The following is a 10,156-nucleotide window of genomic DNA, read 5'->3' on the forward strand; positions in this document are numbered from 1 at the left end:
ACCCCATAGAACCCCATAGACCCCCATAGTGCCCCATAGATCCCCATAGTGCCCCATAGACCCCCATACTGACCCATAGAACCCCATAGACCCCTATAAAGCCCCATAGACCCCCCACGGTTCCCTATAATTCCCCACACACCTCCATCTTTCCCGCGCCGCGAAGTCACGTGCCTCAGTGTCCCCGCCCCCTTTCCGGCGCTGCTGACCAATAGGAGCGCTCAAAGCCACCGCGCCTGCGCGCTGAGCTCCGCCCACACCGGAAGTGAGCGACGTGTGGGGCCGGAGCCGGCGGCGGGAAACGGGAGCGCGGGGTGAGACCGAGCGTGACGTCATCACTAAGCGACGGGGCTTCGGTTGCGGTATGACGTCATCACTGTACGACGTGGCTTCGGTTGCGGTGTGACGTCATCACTGTGCGACTGGGGCAGCTATCTATAAGGATGTGACGTCATAGGTCTGGCGCACCGGAAATGGCGTTGCAGAGTGCGGGATGACGTCACAGGCGATGTTCCAGAGCCCCGACGTGACGTCATAGACCGCGAGTCGTGACGTCACAGCGATGGCGGACGAAATGGGCGGGGCCGAGGAGCGGCGTCACTTCCGGGGGGCGCGGTTCATCATGGAGGCCGGTAAGGAAACGGGGGGGGGGGACCCGGAAGTGAACCGGAAGCGGCGGTCACGTGACTCGTTGACGTCACGTGGCTCGTTGACGTCACAGGGCTGCGGCTGGGGCTGGGCTCGTCGGCGCTGGGCGTGGCCCTGGGCGCCTTCCTGCGATTCGCCCGGCAACAGCGCAGCAGCCAATACGATCCCGCCATCGTGGCCGCCGCCGCGCTCCTATTGGCTGGGAAGGCGCAGGGGGCGGGGCCAAGAGCACGGGACGTCATCAACGTCACACACAGGTATGGGAGTGTGGGGCACACATTGATCCCCATTGACCCCCATTGATCCCCATTGATCCCCATTGACTCCCATTGACCCCCATTGATCCCCATTGATCCCCATTGGCCCCCATTGATCCCCATTGATCCCCATTGACCCCCACTGACCCCCATTGACCCCCATTGACCCCCATTGATCCCCATTGATCCCCATTGATCCCCATTGATCCCATTGACCCCCACTGAACCCCCACTGATCCCCAATTACGCCCATTGGCCCCCATTGATCCCCATTTTAATCCCATTGACGCCCCATTCGACCCCCATTGATCCCCATTGACCCCCATCTGACCCCATTGACTCCCAATTTATCCCCATTGGACCCCCATTGATCCCCATTGACTCCCATTGACCCCCATTGATCCCCATATGGATATCCCGCAATTGACTGCCATTGACCCCCATGACCCCCATTGACCCCCATTGATAGCCCATTGACCCCACTGACCCCCATTGAACCCCCCATTGATCCCCATTGACCCCAATTGAAATCCCCAATTGATCGCCCATTGATCCCCATTGACCCCATTGATCCCCATTGACCCCCATTGACTCCCATTGGCCTCTGTTGATCCCCATTGATCCCATTGACCCCGCATTGATCCATTGACTCCCATTGACTCCCATTTTATCCCCATTGACCCCCATTGACTGCCCATTGGCCTCTGTTTGATCCCCATTGATCCCCATTGACCCCCATTGATCCCATTGGACTCCCATTGACTCCCATTTATCCCCATTGACCCCCATTGATCCCCATTGACCCCCACTGACCCCCCATTGACCCCATTGATCCCCATTGACCCCCATTGATCCCCATTGATCCCCATTTGGCTCCCATTGACCCCCATTGGATCCCCATTGAATCCCCATTGACCCCCATTGACCCCAATTGATCCCTATTGACCCCCATTGATCCCCATTGATCCCATTGGCTCCATTGACCCCCATTGATCCGCCATTGACCCATTGACCCCCATGTGACTCCCATTGATCTGCCCATTGACCCCCAATTGACCCACATTGGACCCACATTGACCCAGAACATCCCATTGAAATCCTCCCACCTGCCCCCATTGACCCCCATTAACCTCGATATCCCCCACATCCCCTCATTGACGCCCCCACAATTGCCCCATAATCCCCCCATTACCCCCATAATCCCCCCATTGACCCTATTACTCCTTCCTGCCCCCCATTGACCCCATTGCCCTCCACATCCGCCCTATTTTCCCCATTGCCCCCCATTGCCATTGCCCTCCCATTACCCCCATTGCCCCCATTAACCCCATTGACTCCCATTAACCCCATTATCCCCCATATCCCCCCATTCCCCATATCCCAGATGCCTGCAACCCCGGTGTTCCCAGCCCCCCCCATCGACCCCATACACCGCATTAACCCTATATCCCCCATATCCATATCCCCATTGACCCCATATTCCCCCATTAAACCCCTATATCCCCCCATTGACCCCCATATCCCTCATTAACCTCCCTATATCCCCCCATTAACCCCTAATATCCCCCCTTTGACCCCATATCCCCCCATAACCCATCATGTCCCCCATTGACCCTCCCATAATCCCCCCATTAACCCTATATCCCCATTACCCACATATCCCCCCATTAACCCCATATCCCCCATTGACCCCATATCCGGCCCATTGACGCCCCCATATTCCCCCATTACCTATATCCTCCATTGACCCCCATATCCCCCCATTTAACCCCATATCCCCCATATTCCCCCATTGACCCCATATCCCCCATATCCGCCCCATTAACGGCCCCATAATCCCCAACCATAGTATCGCCCCCATACGCCCAGATGCCTGCCACCCCGGTGCTCCCCCCCCGGTCAGGTGCTGCGCTGTTGCTGCGCGGTTCCGTTGGTCGCTGTGAGCTGCTCCTGCTGCGGACTGCTGCGCTTCCGCCTGGCGCTGCCGCAGCCCCATCGCGTGAGTAGCACTGACCACAAGGACCCCCCAGGGACCCCTTAGGACCCCAACAGGGACCCCAGGCGAGTTATCTGGGCGGATGGGACCGGGCCTTAGGACCCCCAGGGACCCCCCCAGGGACCCCCGGCTTTAGGACCCCAGGACCCCGCAGGGACCCCCCTTAGGACCCCCCAGGACCTCCAGGGACCCCCTTAGGACCCCCAGGACCCCCCAGGGACCCCAAGGGACCCCCAGGACCGCCCCAGGGACCCCCAAGGGACCCCCCAGGACCCGCCCCTGGGGACCCCTTAGGACCCACCCAGGACCCCCCCAGGGAGCCCCCTCCCCTTATAGGAACCATTTATAGTGACCCCAGGGAACCCCCTTAGGACCCCCAGGACCCCCCCAGGGACCCCAAGGGACCCACCAGGACCCTCCCAGGGACCCCATACCCCTTATAGGAACCCTTTATAATGACCCCAGGGACCCCCTTAGAAAACCCACAACGCCCACTTGGGACCGCCCCTTAGACCCCCTCAATACCCCCCAGGGAACCCCCTTAGGAGCCCCCCAGGCCCCCAGGGAACCCCCTTAAAGGACCCACCAGGGACCCCCCCAGGGGAACCCGCTCCCCTTTATAGGAACCCTTCAGAATGACCCCAGGGACCCCCCTTAGGGAACCCCCCCAGGACCCCCCAGGGACCTCCAAAGGGACCCCCAGGACCCCCCCAGGGACCCCCTACCCCTTATAGGAACCATTTATAGTGACCCCAGGGAACCCCCTTAGGACCCACCCAAGGACCCCCCAGGGACCCCCCTTAGGACCCCAGGACCCCCAGGGACCCCCTTAGGAACCGCCCCCTAGGAGCCCCCTACCCCTTATAGGAACCCTTCAGAATGACCCAGGGACCCCCCTTAGGGAACCCCCAGGAACCCCCCCTTGGGACCACCCCTTAGGAGACCCCCAGGGGACCCCCCAGGGACCCCTACCCCTTAATGGGGAACCATTTATAGTGACCCAAGGGACCCCCTTAGGACCCACCCAGGACCCCCCAGGGACCCCCCTTAGGACCCCCCAGGACCCCCCAGGGACCCCCCTTAGGACCCCCAGGGACCCCCTACAGGACCCCCCAGGAAAAAAAAACCCAGTGGAGGGACCCCCCTTAGGACCCCCCCAGGACCCCCAGGGACCCCCCTTAGGACCCCCCAGGGACACCCCTATAGGAACCCCCCAGGACCCCCCAGGGACCCCTAAGGACCCCAGGACCGCCCCAGGGCCCCCCTTAGGACCCCTCGCAAAGTACCCCCCAGGCCCCGCTTTCAGAGCCCCCCTTTGAGTGCCCCCCCCAGTCCTCCCCTTAGTGACTCCCCCTTGGGGACCGCCCGCAAAGAACCCCCTCAGGACCCCCCCTAGAGACTCCCTCAAAGACCCCAGGGCCCTTAAAGGCCCCCACTGAATCCCCCCCCCAACTGCCTGCAGTGATTTCCCCCCCCAGGACCCCCCCGGGGTCTTCCTTGGAACCCCCTGATGGTTACCCCTCCATTGGGACCCCCTCAAAGCCCCCCCCAGGACGCCCCTATAGGAACCCCAAACCCCGCAAGGACCCCCCCCTTTAGCCCCCTTCATGGGACCCTTCTTCTCCCCCCCATATAAGGGACCCCCCATATAAAGGTGGTCCCCCCCAATACTAACCCACTCATTCCCCCCCTTCTTCTTGCAGTACCTGCTGCAGTTCCGTGCTGGCCGTGGTCGCTGGGGGGGGGTCGGCAGTGGTGGGGGTTGGGGGGGGGGTGGGTTGGGGTCGTTTGCCGGGGGTCTCGTGGGCTCTGCTGGAGGGACGGAGCCGGGGGGGGCTGGGCCTCAAATACCCCCCCCACAAAGTGGCCGCGTGCGTCCTCCTGCTCGCCATGAAACGTCTGCGGCTGTGGGGCGCCACCGGGGGCTCCCAAAGGTGGGTGGCAGTAAATGGGGGTTATGGGGGGCAAAATAAAGGGGGTATGGGGGGAAATAAAGCGGGGTATGGGGTTAAATGGGGGGGTTATGGGGGCAATAAAGGGGGTATGGGGGGCAATAAAGGGGGTATGGGGGGCAATAAAGGGGGTATGGGGGGCATACAGGGGGTATGGGGTTAAATGGGGGGGTTCATGGGGGTATGGGGGGCAATACATGGGGGTATGGGGGGCAATAAAGGGGGTATGTGGGGGCAATAAGGGGCGTATGGGGGGCAATAAAGGGGGTTATGGGGGGCAATAAGGGGTATCGGGGGCAATACAGGGGTATGGGGGGCAATAAAGGGGGTATGGGGGGCAAATACAGGGGGTATGAGGGGGCAATAAAGGGGGTTTATGGGGGGCAATAAAGGGGGTAATGGGTGTAAAGGGGGCATTATGGGGGGTATGGGGGCAATAAGGGGGTATGGGGGGCAATACAGGGGGTATGGGGGGCAATACAGGGGTATGGGGTTAAATGGGGGGGTTATGGGGGGTATGGGGGCAACTACAGGGGGTATGGGGGCAATAAAGGTGGGTATGGGGGGCCATAATGGGGTGTGGGGGGCAATATGGGATATGGGGGCCATAATGGGGTATGGGGGGGCAATAAAGGGGGTATGGGGGGCAATACAGGGGGTACTGGGGGGCAATACAGGGGGTATGGGGGGCAATAAAGGGGGTTTATGGGGGGCAATAAAGGGGGTATGGGGTTAAAGGGGGATTATGGGGGGTATGGGGGTGCAATAAGGGGGTATGGGGGGCAATAAGGGGGTATGGGCAAATATCAGGGGGTATGGGGGGCATACAGGGGTATGGGGTTAAATGGGGGGGTTATGGGGGTATGGGGGGCAATACAGGGGGTATGGGGGGCAATACAGGGGGTATGGGGGGCTAATAAGGGGGTATGGGGGCAATAAAGGGGGTATGGGGGCAATAAGGGGGTATGGGGGGCAATACAGGGGGTAATGGGGGGCAATAAAGGGGTATGGGGGGCAATACAGGGGGTATGGGGGGCAATACAGGGGGTATGGGGGGCAATAAAGGGGTTTATGGGGGCAATAAAGGGGTATGGGGTTAAAGGGGGGATTATGGGGGGTATGGGGGGCAATAAGGGGGTATGGGGGGCAATAAGGGGGTATGGGGGGCAATAAGGGGGTTATGGGGGGCAATAAAGGGGTATGGGGGGCCAATAAAGGGGGTATGGGGTTAAAGGGGGGGTTTATGGGGGGGTATGGGGCAATAAAGGGGGTATGGGGGTAATAAGGGGTATGGGGGGCAATAAGGGGGTATGGGGGGCAATAAAGGGGGTATGGGGGGCAATACAGGGGGTATGGGGGGCAATAAAGGGGGTATGGGGGTATGGGGGGCAATACAGGGGGTATTGGGGGCAATAAAAGGGCAATATGGGGTTAAAGGGGGGGTTATGGGGGGCAATAAAGGGGGTATGGGGTTAAATGGGGGGGTAATGGGGGGGCATGGGGGGCAATAAAGGGGGTATGGGGTTAAAGGGGGGCAATAAAAAGGGGGTATGGGGTTAAATAGGGGGCAATAAAGGGGTATGGGTTAATGGGGGGGTTATGGGGGGCAATAAAGGGGGTATGGGTGGTTAAAGGGGGGGTTATTGGGGGCAATAAAGGGGGAATGGGGTTAAAGGGGGGGTTATGGGGTATGGGGGCAATAAAGGGGGCATAAGGTTAAAGGGGGGGTTTATGGGGGGCAATAAAGGGGGTATGGGGGGATTATGGGGGGCAATAAAGGGGGTATGGGGTTATCGGGGGGTTATGGGGGCAATAAAGGGGGGGTATGGGGGGCAATAAAGGGGTATGGGGTTAAATGGGGGGTATGGGGGGCATAAAGGGGGTATGGGTTAAATGGGGGTTATGGGGGCACATAAAGGGGGTATGGGGTTAAAGGGGGGTTATGGCAGGGCCATGGGGGGCAAAAAGGGAATAAGGGGGGTTAATTGGGGGGTACTGGGGCTGAATGGGGGGTCCAATCGGGGGCTTATGGGGGGTTAATAGGGTTTTTATGGGGGTGATGGGGGCAACATGGGGGGTGTCATGGGGGTGATGGGGGGCAATAAGGGGGGTATGGGTCAGTGTGGGGCTGTTATGGGGCAGTTATGGGTCAGTGTGGGGCTGTTATCTGTCACTGTGATCACTGTGGGTCACTTATGGGTCACTGTGAGTCACTTATGGGTCAGTGTGGGTCACTTATGGGTCAGTGTGGGTCACTTATGGGTCACTGTGGGTCACTTATGGGTCACTGTGGGTCACTTATGGGTCACTGTGGGTCACTTATGGGTCTCCATGTTCCTATAGGTGCTGAGCCCGGGTCTTCGCTCCCTGGAGGTGTGTGAGATCCTTCGTGCTCTGCTGGCCATTTATGGGGCCGACTGCTCCACGGGGGGGGCTCCGCTCCGCCCCATAGCGCCCCCATCCCGCCCCATAGAGCCTATATCCAGCCCCATAGAGCCTATATCCGGCCCCATAGCGCCCCCATCCCACCCCATAGCGCCCCCATCCCGCCCCATAGAGCCTATATCCAGCCCCATAGCGCCCCCATCCGGCCCCATAGTGCCCCCATCCCGCCCCATAGCACCCTCATCCAGCCCCATAGCGTCTATATCCAGCCCCATAGAGACCCCTTCTGGCCCCACAGCGCCCCCTACCAGCTCAGCCCTCCAACCCCCCCCCACCTCCCGATTGGCCGCCCGGCGGCGTCACGTGGTTCCCTCCCACCAATGACAGCCTTAATGAGTTGCTGATATTCATGAGTTTCTCCTGTTTGTGATTGGACGGGGGGGAAACGGTCGGTTTAGGCTCGGCCAATCGCTGAGCTCAGGCTGTTGACGCTCTTTTGTGCTCAGCCAATCAGGTTGCTGGCTGTTTTCCCTCTTGTTTTACCTCAACCAATCAAAGAGCAGGGATTCTTCCCACTCTTTCCAGCCCAGCCAATCAGAGCGTGGAGCTTCATCCCACTCATCCCATCCCACCCAATCACAACACGGAGTTTCTTCCGGCTCTTTAAGCGCATCCAATCAGAGCTTAGTGCCCTTTCCAGCCCCACCAATCAGCGCACGGCGCCGTCCTTCCCTCCCCTTCCTCAGCCAATCAGCGCTCAGCCCCTCGCACGTGACGGTGGGCGGGACGTAGGTTAGACCGACGTATTCCAGCAGCCAATCGCGACGCGCGTTGTGGGCCGGGCGGCAGCCGATTGGTTCGGAGTTTGAACGGAGCCTTTTTATTGGCTACGGGCGGCGCGGGGCTGTACAGCGGGGAGGAGGGGGGGCGGGGACCGGAACCGGAAGCTGTCGCGTCGGAGGCCGGAACCGGAAGCTGACGCCGGAATCCGGAAGTCGATCTCTCGGATGCCGGGACCGGAAGTCGGTGTATCGTATACCGGAAACGGAAGTCGTGTCGGAAGCCGGAACCGGAAGCGGCGCTTTAGGCGGGTGAGACGGAGGAGTTGGAGACGGAGGAAACTTCCGTGCGAGACGTGGAAACCTCGGAACCATCGTCCACCTTCTTCCCGAACAGCTGCAGGATGCAGTTCCGGAACTGCAAACACAAACAACCGGCACTGACCGGAACCGGACCCACCGGAACCGGAAATACACGGAACGGAACCGGCCGGAACGGAAATACACGGAACGGAAGTACACGGAATGGAAATACACGGACCGGAAATGCTGCCGGACCGGAAGTACACGGAATGGAAGTACACGGACCGGAAGTACAGGCCTCCTATAGGGTCTCTTAAAGGGACAGAGACCCCCTGAAGGCACACACGGAGCCCCATAGGGATCCATAGGGACCCATAGAGCCCCATAGGGACCCATAAAGGGACCCACAGAGCCCCATAGGGACCCCATAGAGCCCCATAGGGGCCCACAGAGCCCCATAGTGACCCCATAGAGCCCCATAGGGACCCACAGAGCCCCATAGGGACCNGACCCCATAGAGCCCCATACGGACCCATAAAAGGACCCACAGAGCCCCATAGTGCCCCATAGGGACCCACAGAGCCCCATAGGGACCCCATAGAGACCCATAGGGACCCACAGAGCCCCATAGGAACCCCATAGAGCCCCATAGGGACCCACAGAGCCCCATAGGGACCCCATAGAGACCCATAGGGACCCACAGAGCCCCATAGGAACCCCATAGAGCCCAATAGGGACCCACAGAGCCCCATAGTGCCCCATAGACCCCACAGAGCCTGTTAGGGACTCTTAAAGGGGCAGTACCCCATTATCTGACCTGTCTGTTCATGAAGACGTAGATGATGGGGTTATAGATGGTGGCTGACTTAGCGAAGTAGGCCGGCAGCGCGACCCATAGGGACCCACAGAGCCCCATAGGGACCCCATAGAGCCCCATAGGGACCCCATAGAGCCCCATAGGGACTCTTAAAGGGCCAGTACCCCAATAGTTTCCCACCTGTCTGTTCATGAAGACGTAGATGATGGGGTTGTAGATGGTGGCTGACTTAGCGAAGTAGGCCGGCAGCGCGACCCATAGGGACCCACAGAGCCCCATAGTGCCCCATAGGGACCCCATAGAGCCCCATAGGAACCCCATAGAGCCCCCTATGGACTCTTAAAGGGGCAGTACCCCATTATCTGACCTGTCTGTTCATGAAGACGTAGATGATGGGGTTATAGATCGTTGCTGACTTAGCGAAGTAGGCTGGCAGCGCGATCCATAGGGACCCACAGAGCCCCATAGAAACCCCATAGAGCCCCATAGGGACCCCATAGAGCCCCATAGAAACCCCATAGAGCCCCATAGGGACCCACAGAGCCCCATAGGGACCCACAGAGCTCCATAGTGCCCCATAGGGACCCCATAGAGCCCCGTAGGGACCCACAGAGTCCCATAGGGACCCACAGAGCCCCATAGGAACCCCATAGAGCCCCATAGGGACCCCATAGAGCCCCCTATGGACTCTTAAAGGGACAGAGCCCCCCATAGTGCCCCCTTGAAGCCCCATAGGGACTCTTAAAGGGCCATAACCCCCTCTGTACTCTTAAAGGGGCAGTACCCCAATGGTTTCCCACCTGTCTGTTCATGAAGACGTAGATGATGGGGTTATAGATCGTTGCTGACTTAGCGAAGTAGGCCGGCAGCGCGGCCGCCAGCGGGTGGAAGGCGTAACCGGGGTTGGCGGCGGCGAAGCAGGCGAAGAAGGTGTAGGGCCCCCAGCAGAAACAATAGGCCACGATCATCACCACCACCATGCGGGAAACCTCCTTCTCCGCCTTCTGAGTCGACTCCGA

General features: G+C 59.9%; 2 protein-coding genes across 2 annotated transcripts in view; one reads left to right on the forward strand and one right to left on the reverse strand.

Annotated features, from left to right (window-relative positions):
• Positions 1–60: 60 nt before the first annotated feature.
• Positions 61–2,308, forward strand: LOC107307319 (cyclin-Q-like; the record flags this gene model as incomplete). Its single annotated transcript, XM_032441760.1, has 4 exons — positions 61–378; positions 458–632; positions 722–905; positions 2,290–2,308. Coding segments are annotated over exons 2-4 (273 nt in total), but the record flags the coding sequence as incomplete, so codon positions are not given.
• Positions 2,309–8,095: 5,787 nt separating this feature from the next.
• The window catches only part of LOC107307320 (red-sensitive opsin-like), a gene marked incomplete at its 5' end in the record, with an annotated part of 15,747 nt that continues 13,686 nt past the window's right edge, over positions 8,096–10,156 (reverse strand). Inside the window, 2 exons of the mRNA XM_032441761.1 lie at positions 8,096–8,435; positions 9,938–10,156. Coding sequence (XP_032297652.1) covers positions 8,322–8,435; positions 9,938–10,156 — 333 coding nt within the window. The remainder of the gene's footprint in view (positions 8,436–9,937) is intronic.

The sequence above is a fragment of the Coturnix japonica genome, unplaced genomic scaffold (assembly GCF_001577835.2).
Source record: "Coturnix japonica isolate 7356 unplaced genomic scaffold, Coturnix japonica 2.1 chrUnrandom544, whole genome shotgun sequence".
NCBI classification, from domain to species: Eukaryota; Metazoa; Chordata; class Aves; order Galliformes; family Phasianidae; genus Coturnix; species Coturnix japonica.